Here is a 23,010-nt window from a genome sequence, read left to right as displayed (position 1 = left end):
AAACATTCTCTCTCTCTCTCTCTCTCTCTCTCTCTCTCTCTCTCTCTCTCTCTCTCTCTCTCTCTCTCTCTCTCTCTCTCTCTCTCTCTCTCTCTCTCTCTCTCTCTCTCTCTCTAAGTAATCAGGGGAAATGTACATGGTCTCACAGAATAGAAATTATTGATCTGCATTCCCCCTGCTGTGAGTGTGGTGAGCAGGGTAACCACTGAACCACTGTGACGCCCAGGAAGGACATTGAAGTAGATTTCATGTTTGTTGCATCCTTCCATACGGTGTATTTTAAAATATGCTCCCAAAGTCGGCAGATGTCTGCGTATGACAATCAGTCCACCAGTTGTTGGGATGTGGTTAGACTCATTCATTTTACAGCTTTATCCATCTTAAGATGGCAGTCATTTTTGATTCTCTGAACAACAGAGTAATTTACAATTCACAAAGCAAAAACTTAAACCCAGCGAGACCTCCGTTTACTTGTTGGCTGCAAAAACAAACTCTCCCTCAAACTCTTGAGTGGCCACAGCAAGGCAAGCTTTGATGCTCAGCCTGGTCGTTCCTGCAGATCAGTTTGAGTTTGTTGTGAATGGGAGGGGGATCTCCTTGCTAAGTCCCATTGGACATGCTGCAGATGCCTTTTCAGTCTCTCAGCTCCTCAGGAGTTGTTCAATTGCTTGTTTTCACAGGACAGACCCCCAGATAAGCTTGTTAATTCCCCCCAAAAGCTCAGTCTTGCACTCCAATTATTTTTCTCAAGAAATAACTTTTTTTTTTTTTTTCCCCCTCTTGCAGCACATGCCTGGACAATTATAAAGGTATGCTGTCTTGCTAATGCATTAAAACCGATTAATTCTGAAGTGGCTCTGTGCAGTTTTGACAAAAAAAAGGGTGACAGAAAGTGAAAGTGACACGTGGAGACTGCTGAATCACAATCATTATTACAACGATGCACTTAAAGTAATGAAATCAGTCTTCAGGAGACTTATTCTTTGTTGAAGCAATGCTTTAATTCCTCTTATACATTGTGACAGATTTGTGAGGAACATGCATTTGTGGGATGTGTGTATGGGTTGTTTCCATATAAAACCTCGCTTTTTAGGGGGGAACTCGCATACTATGCAAATGTGACACCATTTAAAAAGAAAGATAATCCATACTTCCATGTTGTATCATCATTGAAATAATCTATTAATTACATTTACTTGAGTTTTTGTTCATTATTTATAAAGCCGGGGTACCTTTTAATGAACTTTTTGTGGATTTTTATCTTTATTTTTCTATGAAAGTATAAACTTAAATCAACGATGGGCAAACAGAAGCAGGCTGAAGATCTACGTAAAAATGTTTTTCCCAAAATCCAACAAATTCTTCTGAAGTACAACTTCTACATATTACTGCTTTATTATCCAGAAAAACATTTTGTTTGCATTAAGTAGCAATAATGTATTTAAAGCTACAAGCAACGTTGGCCGGGTCCTTGAATCCTTGCTGGTGAGCAATTGAAAGCAGGTCCCCCAGGTGGCGCTGCGACTAACAGCGTATTTTGGCCTATGGATGTGATGAGGGCCCACTGTGATCATACAAATCACAGTGGGCATGTACAGGCTGCTTATGTAGCGCTTCCTGTCCATCTGCCAGGTGGCGCTCTCTCTGTGACTGTATATTAAAAACAAAACGTATTCATGCATAGATGTTAGAAAGTTATTTAAGCACTAATCATAGTCGAAAACAATCGAGTGATTTGTTTCCCCCGATCATTGCCCACAACAATCTCAAAAGAGAAAATTTAAAGTAGCTTCTTTTCTCCAGAAGTTTCATCCATGTTTATGTTGGACAAAGTGTTTCACTTACGTTCATTTGGTTTTGGTATTTTGGTTGAGTTTAGTTTGCTGCTTGAAAACCAAAGCTATCTCTGCTTTGTCTAACTGCGTAAGCAATTGTTACAAATAGTCATCAGTGTCTCTGTCTTAGCAACCCATCCCTAGAGTAAATGAGTGACAGAGAGTCCTCCACCACCATGACCTCTCTTTCAAAAGCTCAATTCTCTCCGCCTCGGGCTACAACTGCCCTATCAAGCAATTACTTAAATCCAATCCTCTGTGTTGAGGAGGTCCGCTGAAGGATACATCTGTCGCTCACTCCATGACAATAAAGCACACACACTGACGCATCTATGTGGTGTCTGCGGGCTTGTGGTTTGTGATGGCCAGTCTGGCTGTCATCCAAGCCTCCCGGGCCATAAAAGTGACCATTAAAATGACAGATCTGTTCCCTCTCCCGGCTCTCCATTACCCCGTCCTTTTTGTCCCGGGCTCTTGCTGTGTGTCTGTGGGTGTCAGGACATGCACACAAACGCCCAGAAGAGGGTGTTCCCAAAACCTCTGCCCCCGCACTCGCCTGCTCTTTTCACCCTTCAACCCGATGATAAGACACCCACAACACACATGCTGCAGAATTCAGAGTAAAGCTATCTCTTTCCCCGTGGCCTCTGACACTCGGAGGTCAGGAGGAAAGTCACGCGCTAACAGGGGTCATGGGAGGGCTTGGGTGGGACCGCCATTTAGGTTTTGGGGAGTCCCTGAAGGAGCCAATGTCAAACTGTAAGGATATCACAGAGCGGGCAGATGTTGTATAAACAGCCCCCACCACCCCCCACCCCCACCCCCAGGACAGACTGCAGGCCCACAGGTGGAAGCTTCTCATTGTCTGCAGGAGTCAGCCGTGGCCTGAAATATCCGACCTGCCTTTGTTGAGATGACTGAATTAACTTTTGATTGTTAAAGTTTCTCTTGCAGCTTCATTTAAGCCACAGTTTTGTGTGGATTTGTTTCCTTGACGGTGTTCGGTTGTCACGTTGTGAGAGATGTTGTTTCCACAGATTAAACTCCTCGTTCCTCTGGATTCTCCATGTTTCTTTTCTGGTTGTTTCTTTATAAAAACAGGCCAAATGAACATCATGCTCTTTTTATTTGTTTATATTTCAGCATAGGATTCATTTTTCAGGTAGAGTTTAAATAGTATCTCTTCCCAATGTCCCGTTAGTCATCAGTGCTGTATATTGTTTTTACCGTCATTCGCAATGAGATATCAAAGCTGGATTCTTATGGTTTTTAATCATTCTGTTGTGATTTATTATTTTCTTTTAAGTTCACAGTTTATTGGCTGCCATAAACAGCTTGTATATATATATTTTTTTTTTAAACAAACCAAGGTATTTCCTGATATCCCTTTATTCTTCCAAATTACATTTATGTGGAGAAACTCGAAGTTGTGTTTTGTAAAATGTTATTTATTAGTTTGTTTTTACGAAATATAAGTGGAGATTTTGCATTTGACACTATTTGACAATCTCATATGCTTGCTTGATACTGCATGTATGAAAAGTGTTTATTTATGGATGGAACATAACAATTTTTATATCTAAATTTACTATTTGGTATTGAGACAAACTGGTGTGAGTTTAGAGTAAATTCCTTGAGGGTCACTGTCGATGACTAAGGGGTGTTGGCTTCGCTTGGCTTAGATTTAAAAGGCTTTTATTTGATGTGTTTTGTCCAATCTGATGGTGAAGTAGCCTTTTTTTAAATATTGAGACATATAGTCTGTTAAACACTAAACCCATTCTAAGTCTGGGAGCCTTTGGATTCATACGTCATGTCGCAAACGAATAAATGAGCTGTGTTCATGAAAGAGTGTGTGTGGGGGGGGGGGCAGAGGTGTGTGTGTGTGTGTGTGTGTGTGTGTGTGTGTGTGTGTGTGTGTGTGTGTGTGTGTGTGTGTGTGTGTGTGTGTGTGTGTGTGTGTGTGTGTGTGTGTGTGTGTGTGTGTGTGTGTGTGTGTGTGTGTGTGTGTGTGTGTGTGTGTGTGTGTGTGTGTGTGTGTGTGAGAAAGAAAAGCTTGCAGGGTGGAGGCACGGACCGGGCAATTTGGATGTTTGTGTTTGTGTCTGTTGCTTTAATGACTTCAGCTGCTCAGGCTCTGGTTTGTCCATCTGTCTGTGGGAAGGAGGGATGAATTGTTTGTATCTCTGTTATTTAAATTCATACATTGATTGCCCGGTTATGATAAATGCACACCATCAATTGAGACAAGGTGAGATCTTACAAAAGGATTTATGCACCGTGGTGCGTACTGATGAATGTATTGAATATATTGTGGTGTAGTGGTGAGCAGACTCGCCTCAACTCCTCAGTTCAAATCCAGATTTGGGGTTAATTTCTGCATTGAGTACCCTTCACTCACCTTCTGCTGGGATTGTCTCCAGCGCCCCACGGCACTGACTTGGATAAAGACCAATGAATAGGCACATGTAATCTCACAGTTTTTTTTGAATCCCTACACTGATGCATCGAAATGACAAACTTATCGCACTCCTATTGGCTTAATGAATACACACACACACACACACACACACACACACACACACACACACACACACACACACACACACACACACACACACACACACACACACACACACACACACACGCAAATCCACAGATTAATGCCATCCTGTCTTATCTATAAGACTGTGCTTATATGCTTCTGTCACACTTTCGTCACATTCATGGGCTTTTGCTTGATTCCTTTCATAGCAAAGTGTCAAACATGCAAACTTTAATCTGTGTGCCTTCCAATCTGAAGTGAAACGGCTACATCAGTGGTTGGAGTTAAATCCCAGGGACCAAACTCTTCATGTGAGTAAGACCCCACAGCTCGTACACGCCACTCTTTCAGTGTGCGGCCACACGGTACTGTACTGCTTTAAAAAAAAAAAAAAAAAAAAAAAGACCTTCACCTGAGTCATTGTAATAAAAAACTCATGCCTCCCTTTCCTCAAACACACTGTAAAGTAGTTTTGGCTTTGGTTACTTCCCATCATTGTATTTTACAGAGGAAGAGACACAGTAGTGTAATCGGTGATCAAACAAGAAGGTTTTCATTGGAAACTCGACAAATTCTGATAAATGATACATAATCCACATCAAATAGGTTAAATTAAAACATGGAGCCTCAAATTGTTTTTTTTTTGTTTTTGTTTTTTTGTTGAGGAAATTAAGAAGAAAAAAATATATTCAAGTTAATTTATTTAACTTTATAAGAATCAGTCTTCACCTCTTAGACTTAACAAATTCTAAACAAAGTAGCTGTATGTTTTCTTCAGTTTGATGTACAAAAGTGTACTTCCAGACTCATGTTGGATTTAGCTGTTCAGGATCTCTCTGCACTTTTTCTGCCCCTCAGTGCGATTAGGCAGAAAGTAGAGTAATCCAAAACGGGACTATAACGACAAGACTAATGTATTGTAAACGGTGGAATTTAGTGTATTTTAGGAATGCATTTTTCAGACCCAAATCTGAGTGGATTACCGGTTTCGACTGTACTTGGCATGTTTACAACAGAGGCTGCGTCTCACTTTCCTTTGACATCATGCCTATTGTCTCGCAGTCCTTTGTGGCATGCATGTGAACTCCTGCTTGGTGAGCTTAGATTTATTTTGAGATCTCATTTCACGTCTGCGTACCTCATCAACCTGTCTCATTCAGCATCGACGGCATTCAGGCCTGAAAAGATGAATGTAAAGTTTTGACCACATATGATTTACAACTGATGGTTTTATCTGAAAGTTATACCAATGCTGCAGGCCTGTGCGCTGCCTCTGCGGTTTGCGGAGGAAAGTAATTACAACGCGGCCTAAAGCCACCCGCTCTGGCCTTTTAGCCTTTGCCTGCCACATCCTGAAAGCAGTGGCTGTGCTTTTAAAAGATCTGCCTTCTTCTCGCTGTACAACCTTTTCCCTCCGAACCAATTTGCTGTTTTTCTTCTCTTCTTCATTTAAAGTCCTCGTTCTTTGTCTATTTAAAACACTCAATCAGACGGACTCTTTTAAAAGAACAAATTCAACGTCCTAAAATAACAATGAGTATTTAATTATTGATAGCCATGCTGGTGCAGTGTGGTGGCTGGCACACTCGCCTTATTATGAGAAGATCATGGGTTTGAGTTTGGACTGGGAGTTTTTGTATTGAGTTTACATGTACTCCAGTTTTGTTTGTTTTCCCAGAAGCCAGAAACATGCATGGGAGGTTAACTGGTGACTCTAAATTGCCTGTAAATGTGAATATGAGGGTGAGCAAATATCTGTCTCTCCATATAAAGCTGTATAAAAGCTGGATGGATGTATACATAATGCCTTTCATAAGAAATTGTAAATATTCTTGTGGTCATGGGGAGGTTGTATGCATAAGCATGACAATTGCCATTGCAAGACATTTATGTCAGCATGGAAACAGCTGCCTAATTATAAATGAATAAATAACCTGACTGCACGTTATATAAAACTCAATTTATTCCCATTGAATTGATTTTCTTTTTTGAAGCTCAAACAAAGTCTCATCATTCAAATATTATTGATGTAACTTGATCGCACTTCAACTGCTGCCCCTTCAATGTGGATAAATTACAAGTGCGCTAATCCTTTCACTGTAACTACGGTCAACATAACGGGACAGTTTCAAGAATGTGGGGAGTCGGAAGAAAAGCGAGGAAAAAGTTCAAACTCATCTGGAACATAAATATTCTTATGAAATGCAGATTACTGAAAAATGTACTTAAGTACAGTAACAAAGTGGATTCTATCAACTGCTTTCCTATCATATCATTCAAATTCATCTTTGTTTTTACATCAGTCACCTCGTTCCCGTTTCATCTCCGCCAGCTTTCTTTACAGCATTGCTGGAGTGTGGCCTGTGTCTTTGATGGAAACCTCAACTTTTCCTCCGGATAACCACTTGAAGGGAATTCCTCTTCCAGCATCAGGCCAACAGCTTTGCTCCTTTGAACATTTGATGGATGGTTGGCTATAATTTGCTTAAAATAACACCAATAAAATTATGAAGCTGTAAATGCCTAAATACCTAATATACCAAGATGAATCGCGGTGCAGTCTTTCATTTCTTTGCATGAAGAAATTCTAGAGAACTTAACTTTTATGGAATCCGGAGGAATCTTTTACTTGTTGCGCAATATTTGTATGTGTTCTTGCAGTAGCACTTCAAAGTCTGTTGATTCTCTTTAAACTACAATGTAAGCAGTCACTTTTGTGGCATTAAGATAAGCTGTATTATTGATATATTATACATATTTACAAGAGTATACATTCTTGCTCAGTCCAAGAGGCTTTACAAACATTGCTTCACGCAACAAAAATCTAAGTCAAAGTAGAAAGCAGCTAAACAAGCGCAACATTGAGTCAACAGTATTATACCTGTCAGCAGTACTTGCAGTGAATAGTTTATTCTTCAGGCCTGACCAATAGGAAGAGGCTGCGTCTTTCAAAAAGTGGGGAAAGCCCTGAGTGTGAGTAACAGAGCCTCCACCTGAACTGCTTTAATACTCAATCCACCCTCTTACCTCTTCTTTCTCTTCCTCCTCCTCCCGCCTCAGTTCATGTCAGAAGTACCTGTCGTATTCTCTCCGAGCAGACACTGAACACCTCGGCTTAGTCGACCATGAGAAGAATTAGTTAGAGCTTCCTCCCAGGCTGACCTGAAAGGAGAGACAGGTAAAATTGCAGCAGAGGCTCCTGCTTGGGGGGGAACACTTATGTGCTTTACCTCCATGTGCACGTCACAATGGAGCATTTTCAGCTTACCTAACCACACTCAAGTTGCTAGTTCTGAGGGTCGTTTGGGAGTTTGCTAATAATCAAAGATCCCAGTTGCAGAAATCGTTCCCCAACCGGCCTCTTTCTAGGTCATGTTGACACAACACAGTGGCCCGTCACTAATCTCCATCATACCTGACCTCCTCCATTACCGGGTCAGACTTAAGGGTCATCACATGACCGCAAACTAGGAAGTAATAATCAGAGGCACTGATGTTTTTTAACTCTATGATTGGCTGAAAGATTGTGGACATGCCTATGTCCACAATCTGACAAGTTAAGTTGCATCATATGACAAGGTGCCATGTCTGCAGGAGAACACATCCAAAGGACAGGTGCAGGAGCGGTTTCCTATCTTGCTTGTGAAGAGATTAAATGGGACTTTTTTCGACCAAATGCAGGACGAGAGTCACCTGTTTGTATACTGCGGCCACAGCCTCCTGTCTTTTAATGAGCGGATAAACAAACCAGTAGACATAATAGTGCAGTTCTTTTGTTAAGGAAAAGGGCAGGGAGCTAGTTAAAGAAGGAGTCTGGCCCCACATGAAAAGAATCACTGAGGGAAAAGGGAAGAGGAGGAGGAGAGACGCTTGGGTGTTCTTCCAGCATTGTTCAACATTCTGCCTTTGAGGGACACCTGTCATTGGCTGGGCGGTCTACGCAGGTGCCTTAAACCTGCCTGATTTGTTGGGTTTGAAAAGAGGACTCAGTCAACAGGTAGCGTAAAGGGAACAATAGTGATGATCTTGGAGAAGAGAGAGAGCCAGGGTGGGATGGTGGAAAATGAAATGAATTCTTCTGAAAAGCACCTGAGGGTTTGTGTGAGATAATCTGTTTGCCTTTTACTCCCGGTGCTCTTTTGCAGGGTGGAGGAAGGTGTATAGGTGTGTTTGTGTTGCTCAAAGTGTTACCTAAGAATCGCGTTCTCCAGAAACTCCACCTCCAAACTGGCGAATTTCCTTATCAATCTTCGGCCCTCTCTGTTTTACCCCCTTCCCAAACCTCGTCAGTTTCCATGGTTTCACGGCCTCAGCCGAGGCCCGGCTAACTGGAGGGCCGCGCAGACTCGTGGTCTCTCATGGCACTGGCCCTCTGCCAAGAACCAGCTCCTAATAATGTGATACTGTTACAACATCACTACACACCCTGGCTCAGGGAGCCAAACAGCGGGGGCTTGTTCATACCACGTTGTTTGTGTTGACGTTTTCGATACGTGTGTCTATGTGTCTGTGTGTGTGTGTGTGTGTGTGTGTGTGTGTGTGTGTGTGTGTGTGTGTGTGTGTGTGTGTGTGTGTGTGTGTGTGTGTGTGTGTGTGTGTGTGTGTGTGTGTGTGTGTGTGTGTGTGTGTGTGTGTGTGTGTGTGTGTGTGTGTGTGTGTGTGTGTGTGTGTGTGTGTGTGTGTGTGTGTGTGTGTGTGTGTGTGTGTGTGTGTGTGTGTGTGTGTGTGGTCCCGCTGCCAAGGGGAATGCCAAGTTCTCTCTCACCCTTTGTGGAATGTGGCTAGCAAATGAGACCTGTGTGTGTGTGAGTGGGAGATTACTGTGAAGAAAGAGCAACTGGCCTAACATTAGCTTAGCAAAATGAACAGAATCAAAATTGGAGTAAAGAGTGTAACTCAAGTTTGTGAATACACAGAGGTGACTGAAACAGCCTCAAATTGCATGATGTTGTAAGGTTATGTATTATTGTACTGCCCACCACTTTAGCGCAGTACTGCTGTAGTAGCTAATTGCTATTTGGAAATAAGAACCACAGTAGCAATTTCTGAAGCTGAAGTGGGCCCGCCACTCATTAGTTTTGTTGTAAAACAGTTTTAGAGCTCCTTTCTCTCTCAGACATGCTCTCTAAGCCAACTATTAGCTTTGGCTTGACCTAATGCTGATGCCTCTAATGAAGAGCAGCTCTGTTACTATTTCACTAAACTCCTATTTATAGTAAGATAACTAAGCTGTATTCAAACGTCTGGAGGTCAGTTTGTTGCTTCTTCTCAATGTCATCAGTTCACACATTTGTTTATTATAACAACTGTTATGTACAGATCATAGAGCATGTTTCTGCACATAGTAGATGCAACATTGGCTGATCTGGCTGACCCAACTCTCCAATATGTCAGCTATGAACACATTATTAAGACACACAAAAGTGGGGGAAATTATTTAAATGAGTGACTTTAGCTATTTTTTTGAAGAAAGGAAGAAAATTGTATTGATGCCCGGAGCAAAACTGTGCCACAGTGCTGTACCTGAGGAGCTATTGTTGATCAAAAAAAATATTTATTACAGAATAAAGCAACAAAATTACAGAATATTTTTTTCAAAATGTATTGTATCCAAAATTAAGAGAGTGTGTGCGTTTGGTTTCAAGTTCAAGCACTGGTGAAATAGTGTGACTTAAGGTTGCGTGTACATGTACTCCACCAAGCCGCAGGTGGGTAGTTTAATAACCATCTCCATTTAGAATGGGGCTGACCTTTTAAAGCCAGAGAATGTCTTGTTTCCCTTCCTCCTTTTAACTGTGGCCATGGTGATAAAGGGACAATGGGTGTGTTTGGTTTGCATGCATTGGTCCATGGGTGCTAATGTGCGTTTGAGAGAGCAAGGATTTATTGTTATTTCCTCCTTCCTACCAGGCACTAATCAAATAAAAGTAATTGAATCACAGTGTGTCCACTTTGTGACTGTGCATGAGTGCTTGCGTGTGTGTTTATGATTCAGTAAATGTGTTTGCGGAGCACTTAGTGTAGACTGAAGCTGGAGCTCAATTTGGAACCCATTTTCAGTTGTTTAAAAGTAGATCTAACGTATGTTTCACCACAGAATTCAAATTAAGTGTCTCCATTTACTTTTGGATGTGCCATATCTTATAGTTTTGAAACCAAAGAGATAGTCTTTCCAGTGGGGGGGTTTCAAAGTTAACAATTGTGGAAATGGAAGACGCTAAGACTTTAACTATTCCCCCTATATAGCAGTCGGCTCATAAAAGAGCCAGATAAGACCAGAAAGACATTATATGACAGTGGCGAGGAGATGAACGCTCTCCTTTATCTGCTTCCTTCTCACAGGCTGGAATGTTAATGGAGGCTTTGTGACGGGTTCAGTTCTCTTGAGTGACTGACGGGTCGACTGGCATCCCTCAAAGACCCTTAATGGGATATAAGAGTGTATAGGAGTGCTTTTTAAAAAAAAAAAAAAGAATGAATACTTTTTTTTTTTCTCTATAAGCAGCAACCAATTAAACACCAAGTGCTTGTTCTAGTTCAGTAATGTTCTTGTTGACAAGCCTACAACTTGCTTACATAGTGTGAGATGATATCTTAACTAGAGAAAACATAATGCAAAAAGAAATCGTAGTGGCACAGAAAGATGGGTCAATCTATATATCAGTTACTCTAGATGTATAGATCGAACAATAACCTGCTTAATTTTTACTTTACCCCACTTGTAAGATGCTATTCTTGGTCTGTGGCCAAGCTTGGGGAACACTGCAGTATTTACTGTATTCGTCTACAAAGACTGCAGTAATGTAAGGGTTTTTATCTAACAGTCTGGTCTGCTGCCATGCCTGGAGGGCTAACACCAGCAGCCGAATCAGTTAAAGCTTTACTGCTTCTGGTGTTTTGCTATTCAAAATCTAGACTTAGCCATGACATATGCACGACCAGCAAAAATGACCATTCAGCAGCAGGAGACAGCTTCGGGTCAAGGGTATGTCTTTTCCCACGACGGTTATTTTTCTCGAATTTTCTTTCGAAGAAACGAAATGAGCCCGCATTTTGAGGAATCCCCTCATCTATTGTGATGTTTTGTCACCTCATCTCATAGGTTACCTGTCCAAAGTGCTGAAGAACTACACTGAGCAAGCTTGTGACGGAGACTTTCTGTCTGTTCGCTGTCCGCCCCGCACCACCATCACGGTCCAGTCGGCTTTCTACGGGAAAAGAGGAGCGTCCGATCTCCAACAGTGTCCTCAGACCTACCAGGCCCTCCTCGGTTCATACAACTCCTGGGAGGATGACCGATATTGTTCCGTTTCTACAGCACTACAGGTAGGAAACTGAGCTCATGCATTCCTTTTTCATTAGCAAGTCTTCACATTGCCATAACTGCAATGATTATGTTAATAGCTATTATTACCTTGAGCTTTCCCAAGCGTCTGCACAGGCCTGTCAGGTTCATTAAGAGTGACTCAGATGCATCACAGGTCACGATCCTACTCACAACGATGCAATCATTTAGTCTATTAGTCCATTTTTAGCCCACTCACACAGCCTTAGTTCTCCCTCTGGGAGAAAGTGTGCTGTAAAATGGTCAAATGGACCGAGGGTTACATTTTGGAGGACTGCTGATTATGTAATGCTTTGTGGGGATGTTTTCCAGCAAATTACACTCACTAAAGAGGACGCTGGCTTGTATGTTCCCGTGACACAAAGCGATTTCATGGGGTCTTTGCCTGAGCATCCTCTCCCAAATTGGGATGTGGTCGGGCTAGAAGGCCCGCTTTGCTGCACCAACACAAACACACACAAACACATCCTGTTCAGTATTCATTTAGTTGTTTAGTTTATTCTTAGACCCGCTGCCTTTTAGCATTGAACACCCACCGTTTTCATAATAGACAGGACGGCCATGAATGCACAGACACAGAGCAAGCATTGTGCTGAAGTGAGAGAATGACTGACTGCTGTGCCACCCACATGAGCGCAGCCCCCACCGTGCCACCTGTTCATGACCCTTGATTTGTTGACATCACAGCAGGACTTTCTCCACATAAAAACCTTCATTTTCTGGGTAACCCAGCTCGGACAACAGTCTTTCTACTGATTTTCTGTGCTGCTTCGTAGCAATCCCCTTGTTTAACTGTATTTGGATTGAGATGAAAGAACAGATAAATACATATTCCCAAAACTTTATCCTTAACAAATATTGTAAAATTTGACTCTCGTATGAATAAGGGAGGATATACACAATTTTTCCTGTTTCACTTCAGTATGTTTTTAGTGGCTACCATCAGTGCTGCATTCCTCTTTTCGGTGTTAAATCCAGGCAGGGCTCTGCGCAGGATTCATTCAGTCCTTTTTCAGCCAATTCGGATTTCTGAAGAATGTCATAAGTTGGAATTGGCTCACCTGGGTTAAAGCAGGCTAAAACAACTAATGAAACCAGAGTTGCAAAGTGATGCCAGGAAATGAGTAGAGTAAAGTTCTCCAGAGTTTTCTTTCTTCTATTTTCTTTTCCACTTACCTGCTCCTCTCCACCATATTCCCATGACTATAAGTAAACTCTTTGAAGTGGTTTTAGGTTTGCCTGCTGCTGGTCTCACCATCGGCGGCTCATTGTTCTCCCTCTAAACCTGTCTTTGGTCCTCTCCCGCTCCCCGTCACTCTTTCCTTCTTTAGAAAATGCTGGACGAGTGCCAGGACAGAAGGAGCTGTCAAGTCCTTGTCAACAGCCGTGTGTTTGGGACAGACCAGTGTCCTGGCAGCAGTAAATACCTCATTGTCTGGTACAAATGCAGACCGAGTAAGTCCCTCATCGCCCTGTATCCTCACAGTGACACACATGTCTGTTCTTCTCATCTCGTCAATTATTCTGTATGTTTCATTTTTCACACACCTCCACGTTTGGTCAAAGCACTTCGTGGGTGGGGTCAGTTCAATTGTATTAGGGATAAAATAAACAAAATAGATTCCCACATTAACAATCAAAGGAAATCCAGAGCCACATCTTATTCTATTGCGTTTTCAAGCAGGAAAACACTCACCCTTTTCTTTCCAAATTATGTGTAATAAAAAAACAGTAAAACAAGTCCCTCTTTAAAGGCATGTAATTAAATCTTTCTGATGTAAACATAATTTTTTTTCCACAATCGTATAATGACCCCATGAAATCATCTTCTGGCGCCAAGTTTGGCTGATTTAAACTCCAAATGGGCTCGACTTCTGAGTTCTCATCTCAATTGTCTATGGATGACTTAACGGATTAGCACCTTCCTACATTTCAGAATGCCTAAAGTAATATTTTCTATTGTGATTGTGGTCATCCCATTGTGAAAGACAAGCAGTTGTGACGACCTTTGTTTTTGTTGATCTGGTGTTAAATTCTGTGATCCTGTGTCGTACAGTGGAAGAGGTTCACAGACGACTATTTTCACAGATGTGCAACCAAAGACAACCTGAAATAATCTTAACAGTTTCACAAATTCTATTACGACAATGTCAAATGCTGCTCCACATTCTCAGTCTCAAAAGACGAGATGCATCTCTGTATCTGTGTAATTTTCAAATCATCCAGATGATGTCAGGTCTAACTTTTGCATGTAAATACTAGAGCAACCGTAGGATTTGTGGTTTGAAGCAAACGTTTCTGAGTTCCACAGATATCATATTTTGGTGACACTAGAACTTCATCATGTGGCTAACAAGTTTCATCCCCCAGTCTTCACCGCTTCAACCAAATCTGGGCCGTCGGGGAGTGACGCAAATCCCAGTTAACTATTGGGGAAAGCGGAGAACAGCCTGGACAAGTCGCCAGTCCATCACAGCTACAATATGTTACCAGTGTTAAAAAGCAGCTTAAAATTATTTTATTTAAATTCAATTATTTTTTAGATATTATTAGTTTTTAGCTTTCATCTGTCATTATAGTTTTTTTTTATTTTTATATATATATATTAGCTAATCTTATAAATTATCTATTTTATCGATAGATTTAAATCTTTTTTTTTTATTTGCACGTGACATGTTTAGTGTTCCCCGGTCTTCTAAAATTAAATGTTTCAAGTATTTATTTATTTTTTTTATATTTTCACTCCAATTTTTCAATTAAAGGATCACGTCACATGGTGCAGAGTACATGTTTGGTATTTGTAATTCACTCCTCAATGATTAATTTCCTCCTTCAAGCTGTTCTTTAGAATTCAAAGATCAAATTTAAGTGTCACTGTATTTATCTATTTGACCCACAGAGATTTTCTCACTTTGTTTAGGAGAAAAAACACTCTTTCTGCGTCTCTCCCTTTATCCTTTTTTCTCAACGTGAGCCAGGAAGCTAAAAGAGTATCACCCCAGAGGGGAGCCACAACAAAGCTGTAATCCCACCCACATTCTGGTGGTTCAGTGCTGTGTTGAGCCGAGCTGCACTGAGCCTTGCAAAAGTTCACACTAGAGTGACCACAAGTGAGAATTAATCCACTGATCCCCCTCTCTGCCCTCCCTGCTTTATTTTTTCCTGCTCCAAACCCCGGGGCCAATCAACAGGTCTTTGTTCACTGTCACTTAACCAATGACTTCTCAGGGAAGGAGAGAAAGACCACATGGGATGTTAGTGAGGTGCAACGGGCAGGTGTCACCGCCCCTGAAAGCAAAGGTGGTTGTGGAGTGAAGCAAAGAGTGTGACAGAGGACGGGAGTGACTCCGTCATCAGGAGGGATACCCAGCCCAACCTGCCCATTTTCTCTGCTCTTTCTTGCATTCCTGTTCCACTCCCCTCATGGAGAAACGGCTGCTGTTGTGTTTTTATTTGCAGGCCAGTGAAGCTGCTCCTTCCTGTCATAGGTCACCTTGGCAGGATGTGTGTGAGGAATGCCTCTGCATGGCTCTACATGTCCACTGAGCCACTCTCCCTCAGTCATCGTCCGGAATGAACCTAATGACTCTGCAAAGTTTTCTTTGCATATCATTAACTGTTGTAAAGCTTAATTTCTATCTATCTATCTATCTATCTATCTATCTATCTATCTATCTATCTATCTATCTATCTATCTATCTATCTATCTATCTATCTATCTATCTATCTATCTATCTATCTATCTATCTATCTATCTATCTATCTATCTATCTATCTATCTATCTATCTATCTATCTATCTATCTATCTATCTATCCTATCTATCCATGGAGCAGCTGCTTCACTTGAATATCATTGATAATGTTGATTTGATGTTTTGATGTTTTGCCAACTAATGCTTCTCTCTCTCTCTCTCTCTCTCTCTCTCTCTCTCTCTCTCTCTCTCTCTCTCTCTCTCTCTCTCTCTCTCTCTCTCTCTCTCTCTCTCTCCTAACCTACAGATGAGTATAAGAGCAAGGTGGTCTGTGAGGAGGAGAGGATGAGGCTGAGCTGTAAACGTGGTATGCAAATTGCTGTTTACTCAGCCATGTTTGGCCGGACTCTGCAAGGCACCCTGGAGTGTCCCCTCCACCACAGGAGGGCTCCGTCAGTCGGTGAGACGACTTCTTACTTTCACTTTTAGTTTGCACGTATAAAGATGGTGAATAATCTCCTACAGTTATTTTTGACACAACAGTTTTAGTGTTACTGTCAGCTCTTGTTCAGGCAGCTGCTTATGATTGGATGATGATGATGATGATGATGATGATGATGATGATGATGTTCACAATTCTAAAAAGCCCATTTGAATACTCTTAATTGGTTCAAATCCAGTTGAATGATTTTCAGGTTTGTCCGCGTGTGTCCTGGGGTTTCTCCAGGTGCTCTGGTTTAAAACATGCATGTCATGTTAATCGGTGACTATAAATTGACAATATGAATGTGAGTGTCTATTGTTGTTGGTCTCTGTGTGTTTGTCCCGTGATGGAATGGTGACCTGCATTTTTTATTTTTTTTTGTCACAAAACATTATTTGTATGTTACACAGAAATTAATTGTTTCTTGCTTTCAGCATGATTACTACAGCTTTACATTGAACCAGATCTATACATTTCAGTTAATGTGGCATTAGGAACAGTGTGCTCCATATACCCAATGTTCTGAACTATCCTTAATGCTATTTATTGTAACGTTTTCACAATGTCACTGATTTGAAGCATTTGACAGAGATCACATTAACAACAAATGCAGGTTCAAGGCTGCATTCATTGCCCCTTCCTCTGGCGCCCACGTTGTGACGTCATCACACTGTTAACATGAGCACTTAGCGAACAGAGCATAGCGGGGTAAACCAAAGTGAAGTCCTGAACTTGTCTTCAAACATCCTCCTACCTCACAGATCAGCAGAAGCTCCATCGTCTCAGTGTCTTGGCCCCTTTTTTTTTGCTGAACATTGTTGAAGCAGGTCAACATTTACCACATTCACTTTGTTTAGAAACCCTGTGAAGTACACGGGTCAGCTGACTTTGGTCCCCAATATGATAAAACACATTGACACTAACTTTAAATTTGCCGGTTGCCAGGTCAGAGAAACGACTGATGCCTGTTGCTTTTCGTAAGCATTTCCCAACACTTCAAATAAATACAGTAATACAAGTGAAGTATGAAGAATGTTCCATGAATAACGGTCCACTATGTGTTTGTTTTTCCAGTATTCATATTCACAGGGTGCTGTCACTGACAGTGAATGGTCCAGTGGAAAAATATTATCGCTTCTTTCTAATCAATAGTTTTGAGGTCAGTTGGAGGTCAGGGGAGGAGTTACATTTCATACATGAAGACACAAGCTGGGAATGTAAATCAGGTCTGCTTGTTTTTGCATGACGTTAAAATAAGCCTCCTTGTCCTGCACATCTTGCTGCCCTTGCCAAGGTGCAAAACATGCCGAGCCTTATTACTCAATTTTTATTGATGAGCTTTACATGTTGGGACTCGAACACCTCTGAACCGCATTTTGGGCTATAAAAGCTGCTGCATTCATAATGCCTACTTAGCGTCCCCTGAATGATAATTCACTTTTGAAATTATAATTATTGTTAAGAATTTCTTTTTTTTTTTTTTGCATGCCGCGATATAGAAAAGCAGCACTCCAGAGTAAGGTAGACTCAAACAAACATGCATGCATTGCCAGGGGAATAGGCTGGAATGTGGATCAGATGTCTCTGGCATCCAAAGGGGAGTTGGACCCGTAGAAAAGGGACATATTGAGTTCCTTTGACGCAAGTGTGTGTGTATGTGTTTATGTGCATGTGCATGTGTATGTGTGCGTGCGATATCCCGACGTACCCTTGCCCTTGTTTAGGGGAATGTTAATGACTTTAATCTTGGATCCATGACAAGAATTAGTATAACCATAGCTGCTGTGGCGGTGGCCTTGGGCTCTTTGCCAGGCAGCTCATTTATTTAGTTTTAGTCGTGAATCTATACGTGGAAACGGACACTCAGGTTTATTCTAGTAAATAAGTAGTCCAGGCTAGTCTAAGCAAACATTTGTGTGTGTGTCTGAGCCTTTGTGTGTCCTCTCTTCTTTATTACAGAAGTGTCAGGATGAGGTTGATGGGCTGATACAGGCGTCAGTCATTGGGTAATCAGAGACAGATATAAAAGAATGGCATTGTGTGAGTTTGTATGCATCTCCCTGTGTGTTATTGTACTCTATATGAGCATTGAGGGCTTCCTTTGAAGCATTTCCCCCCTCATACAGGTGGATCAGGAATGTGCAACAGGTGAGACGGGGCTGGTCCGATATCTGGTTTCAGACTCCGGATTAAGTACAGTAGCTTTTAGCATAAAGGGAAAATTGACTCTACAAATGTGCAACTGGCAGATCAGAAGAGGTAAAAACTGGTGTTTACTGTCAACTGACATATTAAACTTGTGTGTTACCATCAACTGTACACTTAGACATAAACCTTGCTGTTTCTCTTCTTCTGTGGCGTTTGCTTTTCTGTCTCTTGATCACATCCACTCGTGTGTTTACACACTGCGGCCTCCCACCCACCACCTCCTCAGGCTGCTCCAAACAGTCTAGCAGTGCTGGAGTGGGATTTCCCCTGTCAGCTTTATCTTTGATGTGGCTCCCATGTCACCCGGAGCAGGAAGTGAGGGTGTCTTGATTGACAGCTCAGACACACACTGTTAATTATTTTTAACTGCCTTCCCTTTGCCCACCTGAAGTGGTGTAGTTATGTGCACGTGCGTCTGTGTGGCTCCGCATGTCCGATTAATCCTGTGCTTGGGAGGCGCTATCTGCGCAAGTTGCGTGTTTGGATTTCATCCGTCCCTAAATGTGTGTTTGAGACAAACTGCTAGGTTAAAGTAATCTCTTAAACCACACCTCTCTGGCAGGCTCATCGCTGCCTGAGGTATAAGATTTACCATTGAGCTCACACAGCTGGCTGCACCTGCCCAGGTGCACTACAGATGATTTTATGCATGTTGAGAGATATTACAGTGATTTGCTTGTACGCATTTTCCCTCCTTAGAGTCGTCTTGCACGTCTTTCAAAACAGACATTTTTTTTGTTTTAAACAAAGTCCTTGTATTATGTCTATTAATCCACTTTTGACTCAGCTTTATCAAGATGTACGAGTACAGCCTGGACAGGACAAACAGAAGAACAGACGTTAACATTCACGCCCACAGTCAGCTTCGTATACCATTTAACCTAAACTTAAACTACGCACACATGAGGAGAACATGCAAACTCTGTACCGAAGGCTCCCAAATGATCTTGAAATGAGTGTATTGTTTCTGTGTGGGCCTTTTTATGCCCAACCAATCTACGTTAAGTGGATTTATTTTGTGAATTCGACACTGTTGAGAGCGGCTGGCCGGTTCCTTTCTGAACCTGAAGTAGCTAAAACAAAACACCACGTAGAGAAACCAGTGTGTACACACACACACAAGTGCACACAAAAGTAAGACCCCTTTGATCTTGTCTGTTCTTCTTCAGCGGGGTGGGAGTGGTGAGGTTGGATGGGTCTTGGTGGTGATGGAGAATCCTCAAAGTAAAAGAGAGGCCTGCCTCAGCCCTCCTCTCTCATCTGCCCCATTACCATCACACACACCTCTTGACATCCAAATAGCCCCCCATGCTTGGCATGCAAAATCTCAGACGACATTCTTCCCTCCCTTTCTTCTTTGCTTTCACTTTTGAGTGCACGCTTCAAACAAGCTCTTTAACTTTAGACGCAGGCCGATTGGCTTCTCGGATGGTCACAGTCACTTTTATAGTTGCAGAAAATGCACAGCTGCAGTTCTAATTTAACACTTTGCTCTGGAAAGCCTGCACCAGTTTTAGGTTGTGAGCAGCGTCACTGTAACTCTATCTACATTTATTACTGACGTTGATACTTCCAGAGGACATACAGGATTCCTGTGCTCTTCTGGACTTGACAGACATTACGAGATCAAAACTTTAAACTGGTTCAGTCCGGTTACAGCAGTAATTAAGGGGTTTCAGTTACTGAATTCTCAATGGTGGATTTATGTTTCAAACATTAATAACTTTCAGACTCCCAATAATCTCTCATTGCACTTGGGAAGACATTGGTTCCTGCAGGGATTCACCGATTAAATAGGTGTAGGATTGATTGTTTTCATGCTAAATGCCTCCGATTCACTGATTCTGTAATAACGTGATCTCAACTTACAAGCGGCTGATGACAAATCTGTTTTTTGAGTACATATGTTTAACTGGATGTTCGGGGACTTTGTGATTACACAGGTAATACATTCACAAGCAATGCGTTGACGTTTCTGCCGAAGTGTAAAGGTGCGTGGGTGGAGAGTGGTTTCAAAATCTCTCAAAAACAAGGCATGTGCACATCTTTCTCCTCCTTTTTCAGTACCTGGAAGTCACGTCTTTATAATACAAAGATTTTTAATCCCTCGACAATTACTTCAATGTCCCTATTAAATGATACTTATAGTAGGTGAGTCAGAGTGAAAGAGGAGACGGATACTCGTGGCCAGTTTTTCCACCCTTTGTCTTTGAATTCCAGGAAAGGTGTGCGTAGGTGGAAGACCTGAAGGATTGTTATGAGGCGTTGCTGGGATGACTTTCTGGGAGAGGTTACTATGCGTGCGTTTGTTGATCCATGTGAGTTTTGTCATTGGAGAATAAAACACACAAGTGCTGACCGATATATTTGACAGTTATTCAATCCAACCAGCATAATTCAAACACACATACTCACCCGAAAGAGGATTGTTCTCAAAATAAGGGCCCCCTGACAAGCAAAACTTAATGATTGGAATTGTTTGGGATATATTTTGGTAAAAGTGTTTGGATTCGTGTTGGGAAAGGTGTTCAGTGTTGATACCTGTCACAAGCAAGTGGAAAGTTTAAAGTAAATGGAAGATGACTGATAAGAATTTGAACAGAAAGTTGAGATGCTGCTGGTACAGGGCACCATATCAACACACACTTAAAAAGCAGACAAGACAGGGAAAGACACAGTTTGAACTTCATCAAGCAATGTCAGTAACTTTTGAATCAGTGTGTGTGTTTGTGCAGGAAACTCCTCCTTTCCTCGGTCATGGCTTCTCCAGACTGTGGACCTTCTTTTCTGAACTATAGGCCTGTCCTTGTTGGGTGTGTGGAAGACGGAGGGGTGGTTACACAGGCTTGGAAAATGGTTGAGGGTAAAGGTTAGAGGTAACTGGGGTTATTCATTCCTTCGGTGTATGTGTGTGTGAGAGAGTACTGTTGCATGCTTGTCTATCTGTGTTAAAACCGCTAATGAGAGCCAGAGGGGGTCACAAAACGGGGGACGAGCGTTGAAATCCCATGTGCGTGTGGCGTTTGTGCTTGAGCTACAAAGAATACGTGTGTGTGTGTCTTCATCCCCCTTCACCGAGCTAAGTCTCGAACAGTTTCTGAAGCCCGTTGCGCCACCCACTTTTTTTTTTTTTTTGTGTGAGCCCTATGTTGAGCTAATCACCCAGCCAGGGAATCAAAGCTGCTGCTAATGGGAGCCTGTCTGTCAGTACACCCGCCCGTCAGGGTGGAAGTTTTCAACATGTCACGATGGCTCAAACAAGCCCTCTGGGAAGAAAAGGAGAAAGAGAGGGAGAGAAAGTTAAAGCACATGAGGCATAGCAGGAGGCCGTTGTCCTGCAGTCTCAGCACAAAGACAGCTGCACACACAAATGCGCAACATTAATGCCATGAGGACAGCGGACGCAATGAAATGAAGAATCGGGCATTAGTAATGCATTGTATAAATCCTTGTTTTATTTCATTCAATATTGAGTTTTATGATAATGAAAGTTGGTTTTGGTGTGAAAACACACAATGAATTAAGTTTAGACAACCTTTAACAACATGAAATGTTAAGGTTTTACAATTTATTTTATGTTATGTGAATCTAATTTTGATTATTTAAAGAAGATTGTGTTACAGCTCAAATTCTGTCTCTAATGTTATTGACAATACTAGAAGATGATCAGTTAATTTTTTTTAAGAGCGCCTCAGTGAGCAGCTCTTCCATCTGAGGAACCTCAACCATCGCATGAGTTTAAACTTTTAACTTCAAACTAAATATACACAACTTCAAATAGATGTTGTCCAGAAATTGCCCACTACTACACTGTTGGTTTAGAGTTGTTCTTTTCGTGGGTTAAACTCTCCAATTGCAGCTTATTATAAAGGACAATTTGTGGTCGCTTTTAATGATCAAGATAATAAGCTGCATATGTTTTGGTTATGAGTTGTTGCAAAGAGTAGTATTTAGCAATCTTGCCTCACAGCGGGAATATCCCTGGTTTGACTCCAGGCTTGAGGGCCACTCTTTGTAGTATTTTCATGTTCGCTCTGTGCGTACATGAGGTTTCTCCAGGTAGTCTGGTTCCCTCCCACCTTCTTGCTTGTGTCTGTGTTGGATTAGTGAGCTGTCCAAAACACCGAAACAGTGAGATAAAGTGGTCATGGAGATGGATTTGTAGTCCATGGTGTGGTTTGCTGTTTTGTTATTTGTACATCCAGGGCAAGTAAATGTATTAAACACTCTTAGCGAATAATGTCACTTTGTCAGCAAGTGAAGTAACATTAAGCAGCAACACATTAAATACATGGAGAGTAAAATTACTGTGAATATATAGAGTTGGGATGTAGCTCAACATATCATTTTGAACAATTCACTTTAACAATTTGACATATTGTCTAATATTTCTTGCATTTGTCTGATCATATATATGCTTATAAACAAATTACTTCTCTTCATACCACCAGAATATTCAGTTAATATTAAAGTATCTTGATACTCACAACCACCTGCTACGTAATACCAAAAGATTGTTTTGGTAATTTAATAATGATATTGGAAAATGCTCAAATATATATATATATATATATATATATATATATGTTAGGTGGTGGCGAAATTACAGTTGTAGATGACTTGAATTGTTGGAATTTTAAAAGGTTTAACCTCTGAGCTGTGTTGTTTCTTATCCAGTTACACTCACCGGTTCCCACAGGCGCCCTCCTCTTTACTTCCTGGATAGAAATCCCTGTATGTCGGCTCCAGCTGGGGGTCGTCAGGGTAAAAATTTTAACCGTGTCTAAATGGACACATAAGTTTAGGTTCACGTTGCGTAAAGCAACCTATAATCACATGTGGATTTTTTTATATATATTTTTTTGGTCGGACAAATATCAACCTGGAGTAAGAGATTCCA

The 23,010-nt window shown here is 41.5% G+C and overlaps 1 protein-coding gene across 1 annotated transcript in view; it reads left to right on the top strand.

The window, feature by feature from the left end:
• The window catches only part of eva1aa (eva-1 homolog A, regulator of programmed cell death a), a gene marked incomplete at its 5' end in the record, with an annotated part of 70,028 nt that overhangs the window by 8,074 nt on the left and 38,944 nt on the right, over positions 1-23,010 (top strand). The window contains 3 exons of the mRNA XM_080490628.1: positions 11,483-11,706; positions 13,057-13,180; positions 15,726-15,878. Coding sequence (XP_080346754.1) covers positions 11,483-11,706; positions 13,057-13,180; positions 15,726-15,878 — 501 coding nt within the window. The remainder of the gene's footprint in view (positions 1-11,482; positions 11,707-13,056; positions 13,181-15,725; positions 15,879-23,010) is intronic.

The sequence above is a fragment of the Lipophrys pholis genome (assembly GCF_963383615.2).
Source record: "Lipophrys pholis genome assembly, chromosome: 21".
Lineage (NCBI taxonomy): Eukaryota > Metazoa > Chordata > Actinopteri > Blenniiformes > Blenniidae > Lipophrys > Lipophrys pholis.
This window is presented reverse-complemented; position numbering and strand designations above follow the sequence as displayed.